The sequence below is a fragment of the Bradysia coprophila genome, chromosome III (assembly GCF_014529535.1).
Source record: "Bradysia coprophila strain Holo2 chromosome III, BU_Bcop_v1, whole genome shotgun sequence".
NCBI classification, from domain to species: Eukaryota; Metazoa; Arthropoda; class Insecta; order Diptera; family Sciaridae; genus Bradysia; species Bradysia coprophila.
The window spans coordinates 254557-274568 of NC_050736.1; the positions used below are offsets into that span (position 1 = coordinate 254557).

At 32.5% G+C, this 20012-nt stretch overlaps 1 protein-coding gene and 1 long non-coding RNA gene across 5 annotated transcripts in view; one reads left to right on the forward strand and one right to left on the reverse strand.

Moving 5' to 3' along the window:
- Positions 1–15857, forward strand: part of LOC119074388 (trithorax group protein osa) — a 107258-nt gene extending 91401 nt beyond the window's left edge. For 2 of the 4 annotated variants that reach the window (XM_037180518.1, XM_037180533.1), the window contains 4 exons: positions 1589–2338; positions 4869–5142; positions 8742–8869; positions 14155–14279. In XM_037180518.1, the coding sequence (XP_037036413.1) occupies positions 1589–2338; positions 4869–5142; positions 8742–8869; positions 14155–14247 (1245 nt within the window). In that variant the 3' untranslated portion in view covers positions 14248–14279. Of the gene's footprint in view, positions 1–1588; positions 2339–4868; positions 5143–8741; positions 8870–12569; positions 12699–14154 lie in introns of all 4 variants that reach the window. The other 2 variants (XM_037180511.1, XM_037180526.1) reach the window with 2 other exon arrangements.
- A 1733-nt stretch (positions 15858–17590) lies between these two features.
- LOC119074421 lies at positions 17591–17948 on the reverse strand. The gene is made up of 2 exons (XR_005087192.1): positions 17831–17948; positions 17591–17797 (listed from the first exon to the last, which is right to left on the reverse strand). It is a non-coding gene; the product is annotated as an uncharacterized LOC119074421 (long non-coding RNA).
- Positions 17949–20012: the final 2064 nt, after the last annotated feature.

The window sequence follows — 20012 nt, forward strand, 5'->3', positions numbered from 1 at the left end:
ACACGTAAAACTTTCGCTTCAATAGTTGTTCCTGTTCCATTACATCTGAAAAAAAAAATAACACAAAGGGTGACAGGGAAAGAACGGCAAGATATAGTTTAATGAAGAAAACATATTATTACACACATCCGTACAGTGCGCAGATATAAATCCTTGATTGGGACATACCATAAGTAAAATCATTTTCATCGAACTGACGGTTGTATTTCAATATAGAAACTGTATTCCCTCACCAATTTCATTTATATCCACTAATTTCTAAGAATCCAACCAAACCCACCGAAAAAAAGACTCTAAATGTTCGCAATAATCCTTTGGTGATTGGTTTTTTGTGTTCAAGTCCATTAAAAAGGATTTCTAAACGAGAAAAGATTTAATGTCCGAATGAATGCCATAGAAACACTACAGTATGAATTGAGAAGATGTATTAGGTAGAGAAACTGAGACTGAGCAGGAAAAAACAACACACACACGACGAACTCAGAAAAATGTAGAAAGGAGAAAATAACGAAAAAGAAAATATTTAGAGAACATATTGAGGCATGATATTGAACTAAATTCACCACAATTGGGAGTTTCTTGATTACACCTAAATCAGATTGAATTATTAGTAGTTCATTGGTTTGTTGGTCTGTAATTTGTAGTGGCTAACAAAATATTTTATTCGAAAGCTGCACTCATTTAAAGAAATGTGATCGGATAGGTCGAATATTATTTTTATTTATTAATTATGAAGAGGATTTCTTCATGAAGCCTCTCTCAGTTTGTACACGAGAAATTGTTACCGATTTTCGGGTATTTTTGAACTCTTTTTAAAGGATGTCCGATGCGTACTTTGTATGATTTCCACTAAATACAAGGAACCCTACCATCATTGAATACACGGACAAAGACTAATTAAGAAAATCTCGTATCAAATCATTTTTTTTTTTTGAAAAACAAAGTTAAAGTCCCGTTATTGGGCAGATGAAACTTTTTAAGTCGAAGATTTAATAGCCTTCTACATTTCCAATATAAAAAAAACTGGAAAAATTAACTCTTGAAGATAAATGATTGATTATTTACAAGTCCATTAAAAAGGATTTATAGACATTTTCCGTTTGTATACGTATGTATAGGCGTTTACCCATCCGATAAGACTTTGCATTTGAACAGATACATTTTCCATTGGCTTTAATTTATCGATTTCTTTTACGAGAATATTTGAAAATTTATTTTAAGAGATGTATAATAGCAACGAGGAAAAAAAAGGTTTGTTATCGGAAAATTAAAACGCAACTGTGTAACTTTGCTATAATTTCTGAATCGATGGATAATTTATTAGCCGTTTGGGGATTTTTGGAAATAAGATTAATTAAAATTGATGAAAATCTGATTAAATGTCTTTAAATGAAAGTTGATGTTGTTTTGTCGTATCTTTTTTCACAAAATTTAATTTAATTTTCAACTTGGCACAATAATTAATATTAATTCGATTAACCGAATGCACACACCCTCATCTACTACACAGAAACACAGAACTATATGCGCGCCAAAGAAATAAAACAGCACTTTTTACTAAACCATAACCACTATATTCAATTTACAGGGTAACACATACCATCAATCATCTCAAAATCAATATCCCAGCCAATACAATAATAACGCACGCCAACCATCACACGACAATTCCGCTGTAGAACAGCGATCCCCCTATCGACAAGAACAAACCAATTACCCTCAACCAGTTTATCAACAACAACACACCCAATCCTATCCAACTCAACCATCCCAACCGCAGCAAACCTATAACTATTATCAATCGGCTCCCGTTGATAATCACCCTCAACCAATCTATCAACGCCAGCATTCGCAATCTCAAGCGCGTCAAATTCGTGCAACGCCCGGTCGCGCATTTCCCAATCCCGATCCATGCTTTATGAAAATAAACAAACCAGCGTACTTACAACCGACTCAGCCGATTCGTGCTGTTTCGCCCAGTACGACAGCCTTTGCTGGCGGTGTAGCGGTTAACGCTCCGCAACAATCACAATACCCAGCTCCTGGTTATGCGAATGGTGGTGCGTCACCACAATATCAATCGCAACCGTCTCCGAATTATCAACAACAATCATCTCCAAGCCAATATCAACAACAACAACCTCAATCCTCTCCGCAATATCAACCATCTCCTCAATATCAATCTAACTCAAGCCTACCATTGTCCCCCGATCCTAATCGCTCTTTACCCGGTTGGTCGCCTGTTCGCAAGCCTGTACAAGTCAATACAGGTTACACACTAAACAATCAGCGTCCGTCTGCTGAACCGTATAGTGGACAATCATACGCTGGAAATCAGGTACGGTGTGCAGCAGCAACAATTCTCAGCAAAAGAAACTTTTTTTTGATTTATTTTTGATTTTGTTGAGATTTTATTTTTTTTATTTTTGCTGATATACAATTATTAAACGTAAAGCTTGTGCAGAATCAGCAGCAGCTGAACATCTCCAGCTGGTCGACAACGACAATACCTTTGTATTTGAAAACAATTTAAATGCAAGCTACATACAGTGTACACATACGTTAAGGCAATACCCTTTGTAGCAACCAAACTACTTTTATTGAAGTGGTGAAAGAATCAAGTAGCATTTGGAATTTACATGTACATTCAATCGTAGTCAGTCAAAATGTAGAATAGTGTTTGTAGAATACAATTGATAAACCGAACTGGTGTGCATACGTTATTTTGCACCAGCTGGTCACATACAATTCCAAATGGGACCAGCTGGTGCAAAATAACGTATGCACACCAGTTCGGTTTAGCGATTGTACAAAGAAATAAGATGTGAATTTGACACAGAGAGCTGAGAGTTTGTTTGCTAGAGAGAGTATTGCTTAAGGTCATCTATGTGCACACATAACACATATGACTGTAGTAAACTCGTTGTTTAGAATATGTTTTGATTGTATATTATACAAGTAGAGTGTGTTCGTTGATCAGCTGGTGAAGTTCAGCTGTTGCTGATTCTGCACAAGCTTTACGTTTAATAATGTACAATGGCGAGAAAATTGACTGAATAACAAAGTGAACAATTACGACGATTTTTTTTGTTTTAAGGCGAAATATTGCTGGGAGGGTATATTCTACTGAAAAGAGAAGACCGAAATCGGACGCATTTCCCATTGGAATTTTTTATATGTTCCCAGTAAAGTATTTGACCCCAGAAGCCAAAACCACTTTTAAAAAAATTCTTCGAAGTTTGTGTGGCTAACGTGAGGTTATCAAAAAGTAAAAACTTGCACTTTTCTTACAAAAATTTCTTCAGTTACACGAGCTGTACAAGGTCGTGTGGGGTGTCATTAGAAAGATAATTGCATGTACTTCCGGGGCAAATAGGGTCTTATTGGGTTTAAAATTCATCCACACTGAGAAGTTTTCATCCGAAAAAAGACTGAAAACTAACACTTTTCTTGCAGAAATTTGTCGAGGTACCCGAAACGTACATGGTCGTGTGGGGTGTCATTAGAAAGGTAATTGCATGTACTTTCAGGGAAAATAGGGTCCTATTGGGGTTCGGAAGCATCTACGACGAATTATGAGAAGTTGTAATGTTTAAGTGCTTATATTGAATCGCAGATGCAATCAAACTTCCGTAAACTCTACTTTTCCTAAAGGTATATGCAATTACCTTTGTAATGACACCCCACACGACCATGTACGTTTCGTGTGCCTCGAGAAATTTCTGTTAGAAAAGTGAAAGTTTTCAGTTTTCGGTTTAAAACTTCAACTGTGCATATCTCAGTGTGGATGAATTTCGAACACATTAAGTCCCTATTTGCCCCGGAAGTACTTGCAATTACCTTTCTAATGACATCCCACACGACCCTGTACGGCTCGTGTAACTGGAGGAATTTTTGTAACACTAGCCACACAAGCTTCGAAGAATTTTTTTGAACGAGGTTTTGGCTTCTTGGGTTGAATACTTTACTGGGCACATATAAAAAATTCCAATGGAAAATGCGTCCGATTTCGGTCTTCTGTTTTTCAGAAGAATCCCTCTGGATAAACTTAGGATCGTTAGTCGCTCTAGTTCATTTATATATATTCAACAAATAATAATTAACCGTGAAATTTTTTTGGTGAAATTCATTGTAATAAATAGAATTCTAAGAAAATATTACATTCCATCAAAATTCACTTAGTAAAAAAGCTTTTAAGCTTCTACTGTGTACCAACGCTTAATTATATTTTTTTTTATTAAAATATATATTTTCTCGTAATTCCATTTCTGCATAATACATTTCAATTAAAAACGTTTTAATTCAGAGAAAAATGTGGAACAAAAAATCGTGAAATTCGTCTGTTATATACATATTCGTTTGGTCATGCATAGTTGCTATAGACGATTATCTGAGAGTTAAACAAATAAAGCTCGGATCAGATTAAACTTGTTGCTAATGGAGATTAAATTATTAACTTTAATTTCAGTTGGAAATAACAAGGACTATTATCGTTTTTTTTTAAACTGAAACTGTTTACAAGCCGAGAAAGTTGATATATAAATGCAAATGAAATGTTTTCAAGCAAATATTTGGAATTTTGAGAATATTTTTTTGTGTCTTCAACTGCTATTCAGTCAATGCTATAAAGTGATTTTTTTAGCAGTCTACATCTAAAAGAAATTCGTAAGATGCTTCTATCAAGCTTATAACACTGTACAAATACATTATCTCTATTCTATATTACACTATACATATTTACCATCAATGTAGTGCTTTAAATGGTATAATGAAAAAAATTCTCGTGTTGTTTGCAGATTCTCTTCTATTTTCATTGCAGCATTGCAATAAAAACTTAAATGTTTTTTTTTTATTAAACGATAATTTAGAACCAGTATCAACAACAGACATCTCCGTCTTACCAACCATCGGCGAACTACGACCAATACCAACCACAACAGGCACCGCAACAACAGCAACCACAATACCAACCTCAGCAGCAACAATACCAATCAACCCCTTCGAACGAACATCAATATCAAGCACAACAACCGTACTATCGCCAACCAAGTCCGGGTGTTATAACTTTACGTAAAGAGGCTCCATTCAATCAAGAACCAGCTCCTGTCTTCACCAGTTCACCTTCTGCCGCAAGCTTTGGAGGTATGTAGTACTCAATGTGTTTAACTGGAATATTGAATATAGACAGCAAAATTGAACAACGAAACTTTTGATGCAAGGAACGCTGAATTTATAGCTACTATTTGCAAGCATGTTTATGAAGCACATCTATCATATTATATGTGTACTTTAACATGCTTACGTTTCCTTGTTCAAGTCATTTTTTCTTTCGTACTAATCGGTGCTATAGATACGGTTATTATTATTCAGGGAAGCTCTCATTTTATTGTAGTTACAGTGAACGACATCTCAAATGTCTCACTGTCATTTTTTTCAGAGAATGTCATTGTGAATTTGCAATGACACAATAAAATTTTCAGAAAAATTTGACAGTGAGACATTTGAGATGTCGTTCACTGTATTGTTGCTAATTTGAATGCTACTATACACTGTATGGTACATACGGTTTTCAATAGATATTTATTTGTTTCTTGGTTTTAATGTCTACTTAACAAAACCGACCATACTTTCTTTATAAACTGAAAAACCTTTAAATATGGACGAATGAAAATGGTCTGTAAGTATCGATGGCAGACATCATCCTTATTTAGGTGGTCTCAATACAGAATGAATTTCCTGTTGCAGTCTATAACATTTTTTTAATTTAGCAAAATGAATCCTCCAAAGTTTAAGGCTTTTGAAGCGATTGTAAATAACGTAGGATATAGTAAGAGTTGGGCAGCGCTAATCGTGCACTACTTTTTGTTTTGTAAAATTTTGATATTTAGAGCCAAAATTTCTTATGTCGTTCAAAGGCAAAGTCGCTCCTTGCATCTCCACATACATTTTTTCCAAAGACGTCGACATCTGAAAAGAAGAATTTTTAGATGTCGAACTCTGATGAAAAAATGTTAGTGTAGTTGCAGGGAACAACTTTGCCTTTTAACGTCATAAGAAATTTCGGCTGTAAATATCGAACTATTGCGATGAACACTTGTTCTGTACATCTCTCGGAGGGGCAAGTAAAAGACTCGATTTGAATGGTCGTCAAACGAGACACACCAAAAAAGTGTACATAAGATGTATCATTTTACAAAACGTTGTCATTTTGTCGCAGAGGTTTCACTTCAACAGCAACACTTAATTTCTTGTCTTTGCTATTTTCAAATAATGAGTGATCATGTGATAGCATTGAGGATCAACTTCAACGCACAACAACCAGCCACTAGAATTATCAAGAGACTCATCCTCTTCGTAACTCTCAGAAGTCTACCATTTATATTAAGTTTTCAATGTTGATGGTTGTAGCTACTTCGTCAAGCTGCTTTATGATTAAAATTTCTGCCTAATAATACCTGTTTCCTGAAACTGTATCATCTGGTAGGAGAATGAGAAAATTACGGTTGTGGGGGGATAATTTTAAAACGATATCCTTGATCCATAATGTACGTCCTTTTCATATTAAAACCTGAATGGTTTTATATGAAACGAAAAATAGTTAAGCTTTTGTGTAAACATCAAGAAAGATTAAATTGCATTGTCCATCATGAACATCGTTGTTAAGTCTTCACTCTTTTATCCTTGTCGGAAAAATAAAAACTTTATCGACAGAGAATATACATTTTGCGTTCAACGTAATTTTTATTAAAATTGAAAAGTAAAATGAAAAAAGTGGAAAAAGAAAGTAGTTTTTTTTGCGCTTCAAAAGTTACAACAAAAAACAATAACTTATACTCGATGAGAAACACATATTCTATGTTCTCCTTTTTTCCGTAATATTACGATGTATATTCTTGTAGATACATCTTTTTGATGACTTGTTGAAATTTGATATTGGATTGTATACCCATACGTACTCACACAATATCCTTCTATACACACATGTTGTGTTTATACTTTGTTTTCTATTTTATATTGATATTCATATTAGATTATTTAAAACATTGGTAGATTGACTATCTATACTACAAATGGAAGTTGTTTTACTATGATTTAGTGTTTATTACATCTGATTACGATGATTTGACGACTCTCTTTTCGCTTTTTGTCTGCTGATATTGAAAATTCATAAATTCATGGTAAATATTGATTGGAATAATGTACGTGCACATTGCAGACTCCTTTCCGCTGATTGAATAAAAAAAAAGTTTCTGCCAGTCAAACTTTTATAGATATTAATAACTTCGCTTAGACGTAATTCAAGCATTCAAAGCTGCATGAAGAATTTATTTTTTTAAATATTCAACGCAAAAGTTCTTTGGCTTAGCTGAAGTTTCAGCGGTTGAGTTAATCTTCAATCAACAGCAAAATTGGTAGCTTGATTGTATTTTTTCAATAATGTTCAACATTTCTTCGGTTTATTCACTTCTGACATTTTTTTCTAAATAAAAAGCTTTATAGCGCGAGTATCCGTATTTCTGTGCAAAGTTGTCATGACAACCGTTTTCGCAGCAACAGTTCTCACAGAAACAGTTCCCACAACAACCATTTCCTCGAAAGTTACGACTCGTCGACAGTTACATCCAGCTAGGTCATGTAGAATTTTGAACCCTCAAGAGAAACTAATTCTTCAGAGATAACAATAACAATAAAATGATAAATTGAACTACTGAAGAAGTTTGCGTTACCACCACTTCTTTATTTACCCGTACTATGCCGGATAAACCTATAGGGAGTAACGTTCGTCTGATATCACTCAGATAGACCGCCGAAGGAAATGCAAGCACTCATGTATGTATATATACATACGTGTTTGTTGTTTCATTTGTAATGCCACTCAGAATTGCAAATTGATACACTTTATTGGCTTATACATTTGTTTGGGTTGTCTGTAGTAAACCTACATGGAATGCAAGATTCTATTTTTGTGATCTTGTTCCTGGCTTTCTTTAAAAAAAACACGAAGAAAATAAATAAAAATTGAACCAACGCACTTCAAGCAAAAGTGATCATAGTCAACAGCTGCCAAATATAGTACTATTTTGTATGAAATGGTTTCTTACAGTGTTTTACAGTTGTGTAAAAATCAAGTTTCAGTACCCCATTTGGAGTACCGCTCATGCTTGAAGTGCGTTGATTGAACAAAAAAGAAACTGTTAAAGATTACGCTGCATCAAACTATCCATGCATCCATTTTCGACATAACTGAACCGCCCAGAAAGGAGGTGTAAAGAGTCTTCATTTATCTTTCGTAAAAGCTCAGATGTTAATGCTATACACTGGCATTATGATTTTTTTTTGAACGTGCATATAACATGTAGGTAGTGGTGGCAGTACATTGGTCTATTTTAAAAGGTAAACTTATTTCACGTAAAACTTGGTGCTCATATTCACTGTTTATGCAGGGAGAGAATCATATGAGACACATAAAATAAAATTTTATTTACGAACGCGCCTTGTTTCTGTCACACGGGTTTTAACGTTCGTAAGTTGATTTTATATGTTTTGTTATTTTGGTAAATATGAAAAATTTATAAAATTCACTTTGGCTATTAACTTTTATATTTATACTCTGACGCATCACGTATATGATGATAAATATGAAAAAAGCACTGTTATCGTAAAAAGTAATCTTTGTTCAGTTACCTGTCTCGATTCGTAGTGAATTTACTTTTCATTTTTTTTTTATTATTATTTTCTAGGAGGCACAAACATGCGTGGAGATCAAAAGTGGCCACCACAGGAATATAAACTTCAATCGGAAATCGATAATGAAGCTCGCCGTCGCTTGGCACAAGGGCCCGTATTGCGACCAAGACGAGTTCAAAAAGTGAATTTTAACTTTAATAACAACAATTATTAAAACAAAAAGAAAAATCATTTTTCGCTAAAGCGAGTCCATAAATATTGGAATATCTTTGAACGAATTTCGCAACTCGTTTAAATTTTTAACAACCCGATTCCCAGTGTTTATGAGCTCGCTTTAACTTTATAATCTACTTAAGTACACAAAGTTTATTTGCATTTTGTAGCTGATACTAACTTTGATTACTTTAAGTGAGACGAATAATCGTTATTTACAATTCATAATCGATGAAATTAGGAAATTTATATTGGCCTTTTGTCTCCTGATGTCTTTTTGAAAAAAAACTTGCTATGGCATGGCAATTTTGTTGTGATTGTTTTTCTTTCATTTATTTTATTTACCAATCTCATGCGAACACAATCTATGATTTCATCACCGTATCCTGTTGCATTTTGATGCATGCATGACATATTTTATATATTTAGACGTAAATGTGCTGCTCATTGCTAATAGCTGAAATGTGTAAGTCCAGAATGCTTTCGAATTACATTAAAAGTACTTAACTTGTATTTGAAAAGTTAAATGTGAAAAAAAAAGCTTTTATCGAGTTTTCTATACATGGGACTTTTTTTTGGATATAAAAAAAAGTTGTTGATAGATTAATGCCACCGGGGCCACCCTCTGATTTTTATAGTAAGTTCGGCTATTTTCTACTCTCGTTAATATATTTTTTTTTGTGTTAAATCCTTTCTATAAACCGAAAGAAACTTTGGAAATTCCGTTCATTTCTATTTCCAACATATCTGAACTCCATAAATACCAAATGAATTCTTCCTATCTAAAATGTATTAACGTACTTAGACGGACGGACGTTTATTATTTTTTACTGGCACAAAAATGTTATTTTTTGTAGATGGGATTTATTCTGATATGCTGGTATCGTTATAGAATTCGGTTCACACAAGAGTATCGAGTAGTTTTTCTAACTCAATTTTTTATCCGCATGAATGACGATGTTCGTAGCAATGTACAGTACTCGAGTAAAGTATTAAAAAAAGTTCCACTTCGTCATTTGTTTTGAGATAAAAACATATTTGGTCTTTTGTGCTAACATTTATACAGCGTGGCCCCTTCATTGATACAAATCTTTCGAGTGGATCGACTTTGAAGACACAAAAGGTAAGGGAAAAATTACCTTTAACTTATCGAAAATGCGCTATGAAATCAGATACTGGCTCTGGTTGGCATGATGTAACTTGAATCGAGTTAGGAAGTTGTTGCTAAAATGTATTACATTTTAACTGGAATCAATAACATCTCTATTTTGTTAGAGACTAACCAGTCAAAGAATTTCGTCCAATTAGTGTAATAGTGAACGATGGAAATTTAATATTGATAATAAGAAAATCCATTGCAAGAGGGGCATCGACAAATTGATTTTCTTTGATCGAATCCATAGCGTTCTCAATCAATCGTCTGCGAGTATAGAGGTTAATTTGCTTTTATCGACAATTGACCTCGTTTGACTCTTGTTATCTTTTGTAACAATGTGAAAGGGTTCACCCGTTTCGATTCAGACGATTTGGTTTCTTAAGTAAAATGTTGGGGAAATTAAACGTTTTGTTTGGCGGGTCTAATTGTTCAGACATTTCGTAAATTCTATTACTTTCCGATTTATGGCGAATAATTTTGGATATGTCATCTGTTATCATCGACATAGTCGGTAAGAATAACCATAATAACCAGAATAACCTAATGAAGTAATAGTATATTACTTCCGAGGTTCCAAGTTGTTTATTTGATAAGTGGGGTGTTACAGCCCGACCCGAAGGGGAGGGCTGTATTCCCCACTTGTCAAATAACAACTTGAAACCTCGGAAGTACAATGCTTTACGTGATTAGGCAGTGTAAATGAAAATGAAACATGCCGTAACACGTAAAAGATCTGAATCGAATCAAAAATGTTTCCAAAAGAAGTAATAGATTCGCAGTTATACGCTTGTCGCCTGTGAAAGATTAATGTGCAAATTCGAAATGAAAGTTATCACTTGAAGTAGTTCTAACGTCCCAGTTTCTATTTTCACCATCATACACGAGTAGTTCTTCCCTCATTCAGTTTGTACACCGCAAAATAAGATGATTTTTTCGTCAAATATTTTTTCAATTCAAAACGAATACTCTGTTTTAGCTCGACGAAGTTACTTAAACATATTTACCAGAAATTGAAATATTTGAGAGGGACGTTGTACACTTGACGAATGGTATATATGTTTGCCCATTTCTTTGTTTTCTATTCTGTAAAAATAATCATTTAAATTTTGTAAAAGAATTTAATATTTGAAAAGGCGATCCTATCAATAGCGTTAAATGTACTCTTGAATGTCTGTTCCATTTTATTTTTCAACAATAAAAACGAAGATAATTTGAATGAATAAGTGGCATTAGATCTAAAGAGGGCTCACTCGTAAATTTAATTTCCAAAATTCTTTTGTATGACTTCCGCTTTGATTTGTACGTCATGTTGTTGGTTCTTGACTTTTTCAATATGAAAAAATTAGAACCAAATCGCATCAGCACAATTCGTATATTTTTGGAATAATAATAATTTGCAAAGCCAATTAGCTTATTAATTTCCATTTATACCAGCAATGAGCTCCATCGTATAATAATTATTATTTTTTTCTCTTGGAAAAATGCTTCAATATTTATTTAATTTATTTTTATTTGTGTCTTCATCTTACTTTTTATTTGATTAGAAATTAATGTTTTTGTTGGAAATATTATAGACCAAGACCAAATGGATAGTATATCAGTCTCTCATGTGTCCATGGTTTGAATCCGATGCTATATTGTTACATTTACCGATGGTATACGTTTGAGAGCTAAAGAGGTTAGCCCTAGTGAATACCGTCACATGTCATAGAATATCCGAATTAATGCCAAATGATTTGAGTTGACTCAAATGCAATTGAAAAGCTAAAGACCCATAGAACGGATTGACATATTTTTGGCCAAGACATCATTCTTTTTACCGTGAAGCCATATACTTACTTTTAGCATTAGTGCTTCATGGTAAAAAACAGATTCGGCAAGTAATTTGTCACTAAGCTTTTTAGGTTTTTTTTTGGGTAAGATTATCGTTAGATTTTGAAATTTTGTCATATGACATTTCTAATAAGAAAAACTTACCACTTTCTCTTCCGTGTGGAGAAAATATGACTTTTCTCTCTTGAAGTGTCACTTTGTTCATGTTTCAAAAATGATACAGCGAACCAATGTTTTCATTTGTAGAGAAAATCGCACGTCGCACATATGAAAGATGTTAAGTTCACCTCTGCGAGAAATTAGAAATTCCAGCTCGAGCGAAATTGCTGTACTCACTTGGGTCTGGCCTCAAACATCGCTTGTCCTGGAATTTCCTATTTTCCTCCCCTCGGTAAACATATATTTATCCGACCAGGCAACGAAAGTTTTATTTTTCTATTGCATTCGTCAATACCTTCATCTTGGCACAAATTTGAACTTTCTCCGATGTGTGACAACTGAACCGTCGTTTTGGCTCTTCTGGGGCTCACAAAAAGTCTTTTTCAGATCGGGTATTGTAACAATTTGGCATAGATTTCCAGCCGTGGCCATATGAGGGACTGATACATTCATGTGCGCTCTCGGTCTGTTAATTTAAGTTTTTTTTCTTTAAATTTAATGAAATATGTTTCGTTTGTAGGATAAGGATATAAAGGCATTTTTCGATCAACACGCAATTCATAATCAGTACCGCTATTACAATGTACCTCCAGGCACACAAGCAAAGTTAAATTATTTCTAGTCGGACAACAAAACTAATTCTATTTTGGTGAAACAATTATGCCAGAATTAAATAGAAAAGAACAAAAAAAATGAAAATGATTTTTAAATGAATGTATAAAATTATCCAACGTTTTACACTGTTAAAATTAGAGTTTATTTCAATTAACACTTTCGAATTAACATCAAAAACAAATAGCCAGGGACAATAAAATTAAAATGTTTGTAATTGATTCAATAAATATTTATTCAGAGATTAATTTTATTAAAATAAAAGGCATTTTAATCAACAAAAAATAGCTAATTAAACCCTAATAAAGAGAAACAGACAAAGTGTGAGAGGGATAGAGAGAGAGAGAGAGCACAAAAACTTTTGTCTCGTAATTTGATTTAATTTTTTTTTAAATTTAATTTCGTAAACATAAATTTTAATAAATTGAAATAATTAATATTATTATCCTTTATTATTATTATTAATCAATACATATAATACCCATGTTATTTCGTGTAACACGTTTTCACTATTAAAATTAATTTGAAAAAGCTTTTATCGGTAAAACTTATACGGTTAGCCTCAAATTTTATTTGTGATGAATCTCATGCATATTTTAATTTCAATTCTACCTTTTATAAATCGATTCCGATGCGGTCTTATATGCTCAGTTTTTCTTTGTCTCTGGACGTCACTTTTCCGTATGACAATATTTTAATTCGCAAGCAGAAGACTTGAACCGAACATGGTATTCCCATTAATAACAAACAAAATTAGTCTCAGCTTCCTTTATTAATATTTCCGAAAATCGAATACATCCAATAGATGTACAGTATCTCAGGTATGGTCGATTCTTCAAAATCGTTCGATTTAAGAGAATTGAACGCATTCATTGTTTTTGTCAAAATAATATGAAAATAAGTGCGGTTGAGTCTATTTTTAAAATCTTTCTGTCCTCCACAGTGACATTAGACCATACTTAGAACTTTACATTCATTGGAATACATCATCGTATAGTAGTTTCACTTTCACAATTTTGGTTGGTTGACCGTATAAGAATATTTTGAAGTTACCGAATGCGTTTAGAGTTTTTCCTATTGTTTTAATGATCATTTTAGAATGGTTTCCTTAATCACCACTAACCCACAGAGAAACAGTTTTTGTTTAAGAGTCCAGCGCGAATTTTTACTCGTCTACTAACGACTACTAACCAAATTTTTAGTTTTATAAAATTGAATTAAAATAAATTAAATTTAAAATTGAAGTAATAATTATTAAGCAAAATTGAATGGATTTAAAACCACAAAGCAGAAAGCACCAATTTTTGGCATTAGTTTTTTCCGTCTTCTTTTAGTTTGTCGTTTATTTTGATTTTATTTGTTTTTGGCTGACTCAAAAATTAATCGAATCACACATTAATGCACTCAATCAAATTCAAATTCAAAATTTTGTTTGTTTTCCCTTTTTTTTTTTGATAAATCCGTCAATCTAATTCAATGAAAATATTTTATAGGACTATTCGCAATTTTTCAATCAACATGCGCTGAATTCAACATACCCTGCGTACAGGGCGCCTCCTGGCACTCAACATTATCCGGCGCATTAAATAAATTCTACTTTCAAGCAAAAAATGAAATGCAAAAAAAATTATTTATTCACATCGAATCCTAACTGTAATAACGTTGTACCATTTTTAGATTAAACTTGAATTTCCCGTAAAATGAATTTTAAAACCTTCAAATACAATAAAATATCTAAATAAAAAAAATGGAATTTTTTGCGCCTGGTATTTTGATTTTTTCCCTTTTTGAATTTTGAGGTTCCGAAAGTTATTTTTGTTTGATTTTGATATAAAACGAAATTATGAAAAAGAAAATTATTTTGATTAAAATTTTTGTTTTGTTTTTTGTTGGACAATGTACTGATGATCCTATTGGTCTCTACATAATAGGCATCAGTTAGTCCCTTACGTTGCAAATTGCATGTCGAATTTTTTATACCAAAAAATGCTTTTTGTGTGATTTATTTTGATTTTTGAGTTTTTATATTTTCCTTTTCTTTCGAAATATGTTTCAAGAAAGAGAGAGAAAGAACGATATTAGAGATAAAAATGGAAGATTTTTTTTTAATCTCATATTTTTTACATCGAAACGATCTATGATAAAATGAATATAAATTTACCAAATAATTATGTTATGCAATGTTTTTAAAACAGGGAATTGTTATAAAATTAATGTAAGTACTCAAAACAAATTAATGGAAAACAAAAGCCTAGCGTTCAATTTAAAAAACCCATCAACAGTTCGATCGAAATAACAACCAACAACAACGACCAACAAATAGGAGGCAAAATAAAATGTTTTCGGTATCCAAGTATCGAAAGCGTTATATATACATATTTAATGTTAAATTACACGATTTACATATAATATTTAAATCTCCTGCCCACCACCCCCATCAACTTACGTAACATTGATAAATACCACGCATTAATGCATTTTATAATGGTAATGTGTCAATTTTATATTTTATTTATTGAGGATGCTGTAACATATAAAATATATACATTTTTGACCATTGTTAAGCATTAATTTGACGCTGTTGTTTTTTAAATTGTACGTTATGTTTTTTAATTATTTAGTTTTAAACAAAATATATTTATTTTTATCAGATTAATGAAAGAGAAAAAGCTACACTATCTATTTACACTCGATATTGGAAATATTGAAAATATTATTTTTGTGACTAATTTATTTATTTAAAATTTTAAAAATATTTTTCTGACAACGTTTACATTGTCTTAAAATCAAAGCAAAAAAAAATTAATGGAAACGTTGACAATATGCTACGGTAATTGTAACCTTTAAACATATATTTTAATTACAAAAAAAATAATAATTATATGCCCATTTGCCATTAAAAAAACATATTTTTTTGTTAATTTTATATTGACAATTTTTAGCTGTGTAATGGAAATGAAAATTTGGCTAAAGAAAAACTGAAAAATTTGGTAAAACAATCCGCGTTTATGCTAATCGACTAAAAAAAAAGAAATGAATTCATCAAAAGTTCTATAAAGTCCATTCTTTTGATATAATCTTCGTTTCGCTTTCTTTCAAATAGATTTACAAAATTTCATTTTGTGTAAATATCTTATACCTTAATTATCAACATTATTATTTCGTTGAATAAAGATTGTGAGCTGAGCATATAAAACTCAAATTGTTTTTCATTTAGTTTATAAATAAAATACGTTTCACTTCACAGAAGCAAGTACATCGTCAGGACAGTCGTATCGAGTCTACGACTTGACATGATCTCAGGGCCTATTTACCGATAAAATTACCTATTTTTGGGAGATACAGTAACCAGGTGAAGAAGTACATTGAGCGACCTCGAGCTGAAGGCTTGCTTTTGTTCACTTACTTCCAGCATCATATAAAATCTCTACATTGAGAACCCGACAAAGGGATGATCTGTACCAAAATACAGTGCGTAAATCAGAAAGAAACACGTTTGAAAATCATTGCATCTGCTACGACAATAACAACAAGAATAAACCATTGTGACAAGTTAAGAAACTAGCGATAACGTTTCCATCCTAATTCAATTTCTCATAGAGTCAAGTAGTAACCTCCTGGAATAACTAGTAGTCTCTAGTCACAATTTTTGGGGATTTATAAGTCTTCATGATTTATACCTTGAGAAGACTTGTGGCTCGTAACTCTAGAAGGATGTTATAGCTCTGAAAAATTTGCCACTCTCGAAGAATCAAATTTAACCTAAGAAAACTTAAAGCACTCGAGGATTTATAACTATCTTAATCATATAATATGACCTGGTCATGGTCAGTCGTGACTGTAGACAGATCGCAATTTTCAAGGAAATTGTTTTTGTTGATACTGTTGTTGTGGAAAGTTTCGGTTACAACAGAGAAATGTAGGCGGACATCGTACCATTTTCATCGAATAGCTACCGTTTGAAATAAAAATTAGGCGAACGTTCGACGGAAAGATATACTATATACATAACTATCGTAATTTGGAAGAATAGTTTTATGTTTACGAAGGGGAGAAAAAATAGGAAACTCCAAGAAGAGCGAAGTTTTGAAGTTTTGCGACCAGAGAGAATCGAGTGAAGTGAATCTATCGAGTAGGAAGTTACAATTTTTCCCTAAGATGAACACAACGTTATGATCATAGGAGACGAACGGACATAACGTAAAGTAAATCATACGGGAAGGTAGATGAAGTATGCGGGAAGGTAGGTAAATTATGCTGCAAGGCAGATGAATTTGTGAGAGAATGAATAAGTGGAGAGAGTCGTCTACAAAACTAAAAATTCACACCACGTATGAGTTTTGTCGCTTAAAACATGTAAAAACAATTGCTTTTTAAGAAAATTATTTACGGTCAATTTCGCGGGAGAAAAAAAAACTAATTGCAAGTTCTTGCGTCATAATTCGATCTTAACTTGCCAACAAGAAGATGCAGAGAGTTGTTACTGGATAATATGGAGTTAAACAACGCACAAGTTAGGTTGAGGTAAAGCAATTTCTGTCACAATTCAGAAATGCAGGGATTCCACGCAAAATTTGAAGTAAAAAAGTGGAAAAGTGAGTAAAAATAACGAAAATAGTTGCTGGAAATAGTTGATTTTCTGGTGAATAAGTTGGTAGAAAATTGAGTTTTTAGGAACTTTTTAACCCAATTTTACGAGAAGTCAAAGATTATTTTACGAGTCAGTTTCTCCGGGATGAAGCCATAGGTGATTGAATTGCAGATAACTTTAATTTCACCAAACCAAATAGTTTTTAACGACTTAGCAAAATATTTTCAAATAAAGGAAAGTCTGCCTCCAATGAATTTTCAAAGACTTTTATCAAGTGTGGAAGAGGAGGCAGGAGGATACGTCCAACTCCTATGCAGTCATGAGAGCCGACCGTTTTCTTAAAGTCGGCTAAAGCCTCGGCTTGGGGTGTTGATGACGTTGTTGAGCTTTAGTGTCTTCAGCAATCCATGAGATATCAACTAGAGGAATCATTTTTTGAAGGTTTTAGCGATCGGCTGCATACAAAATTAAAGGTTTTTGGTCGGCTAAGGCCATTTTTTCGTATTTTCCCTAAAAAATGGCCTTAGCCGACCTATAACTTTTAACTTTGTATGCACCCCCGACCTATAACTTTTAACTTTGTATGCACCCGATCGCTAAAACCTTCAAAAAATGATTCCTCTAGTTGATATCTAATGGATTGCTGAAGACACTAAAGCTCAACAACCGTCATCTACACCCCAAGCCGAGGCTTTAGCCGACTCTAAGAAAAAGGTCGGCTCTTATGACTGCTACTATGCTGACAAATCAGCATTTACAAAAATGTGAAGCATAAAAGTTCGTTACTCAAATACCACAAATTCGTTTGCCGAAAGAGGCTTAACGTTGAACGCCTTTTGCATTTTTGTTACTGTCTTAAAAACGTAGGAGGTTAAAATTTCTGAGGCAAGGGAAAGGCTAGGTCGACGGAATTTTCGTTTTCAGAATTATACCTCTTGGATGAAGTTCTCTTCCGGTAATTTTTATGTCAATTCTATTTTTTTAATCTATCTTCAAAATGATGTTAACACTATTATAAAGACTTCCGGATGCTGGCTATAAACAAAACTACAGCCTTCAGTTTCAGGTCAATATACTGGAGCCTAAGGTTCGTTACGATGAATGGAAGGATTGCGCAAATGACTTAGTGCAAGTTATACATTAAGCGCTTTTAAGTTATAAGTCATGCTCATAAATTCTGTAACACAAAAATCTGGAGTTTGTCGACGCGAAATGTATGGGAATTTAAAAAAATGCTCCCCTCATAAATTGCAACTAAATTTTTAAAAACTTAAAAAAATATCAAAAATGTCGAGGTTGATCAAAGTTTTAGATGTTTTGTAAATTTACCTATAACTTATAAGAGCCTGACTTAAAACTTATAGGCGCCTAACTTATAACTTCGACGAATTTATTTGTGCAATCCTTCTAATAAAATTAAAAAGAGATGCACTTATACAGTTTTCGATTCTTTGAGTCTTGTTTTTGTGCCCGAACTCGTAACATCATATCGCCACTTTTTCTTGATGTTTTTCAAGTTTTATCTAACTTCACTTGACCTAGCAGATTACCTGGAAAGTTTGTGTGAATGTTTGAGGCTACCTGAAACTTGACCTGACAGGTTTGAGTGAAACCACACAAACCAGGTTCTTTTATCTATGTCCTATTACCTGCACAGATTTGAACTTTCAGGTCGAACTACATTTAAGCCGCTGTTTCGCCGGTCGACCCATTTAAAGCTATATTTTTCACATTGGAGTAAATGACACTTAAAACAGAAAGGTTGAAACCATAGGTAAAAGGTGCATTGATGCATAAAATATTCATCCAATGGTGCAAATACTTAGCGGAGATACGTAAGTTCATCTTAGACAATACTAAAGTGAAAGAATACTCTTGTAAAATGTTTTTTGCAACGGACTATATACTACCCTAGAAACTTTTAATATAAAATTTCTAGCGCCGCAGGCGAAATTCTACAATTCTAACATGTTTTCTACTCTACTTTAATTGATTTAAAAAAAAAAGTGAGTAAAGGGTCTGAAAATAGTTGAAAAAAGTGAGAAATCAAGCAAATAGTTCCTCACTTTTTCAGATTTTGAAAATAGTTGAAAAAAGTGAGAAAAGTGAGTGCGTGGAATCCCTGGAAATGTCGTTAAATTAAAACCATTTTGAAATTAGACTTTTGTAATATAATTTATTTTTTTTGTTTCTTTGTATATTAACATACAGACAAAACTCGAAAAATTCCGTCTTATTCCTTAAATAAATACATCAATTTTGTGTGTTTGTTTGTTTTCATTTAGTTCTTGATATAATTCTGATTTTTATTTTAATTTTATTTTTTAAATTTATGTACCACTTCTATTGCTCCGGTGTCAGTGTATATTATATCAAAAATTTTTGATAAATGTAAACTGAGTAGAATTAATTTTTTGTTTTTTTGATTTTTATTTAAACGATAAAATAGAAAAATGAAAGTTATAAATTTTTGTTTTTGTAATTGTTGTTGTTGAGTTTACCTTTTTTTGTTGTAACTAAATATTTGGTTTTTGGTTGTTTTTCTTTTGTTTTTAATTTATTTATTGTATTCCGTTTTATTTATTTTTCTCTGTACACTGTAAGTATATACGCAATAATTTATAATAAATCATAATTATTGCCTGTCTTGATAAATATTTTGCTGTTTATATTTATACTTGAATTTATTTTTATTTATTTATTTAATTTCTGTTTATTTATTTAATAATAAAAGATATTTTATATGTACACGTTAATTTA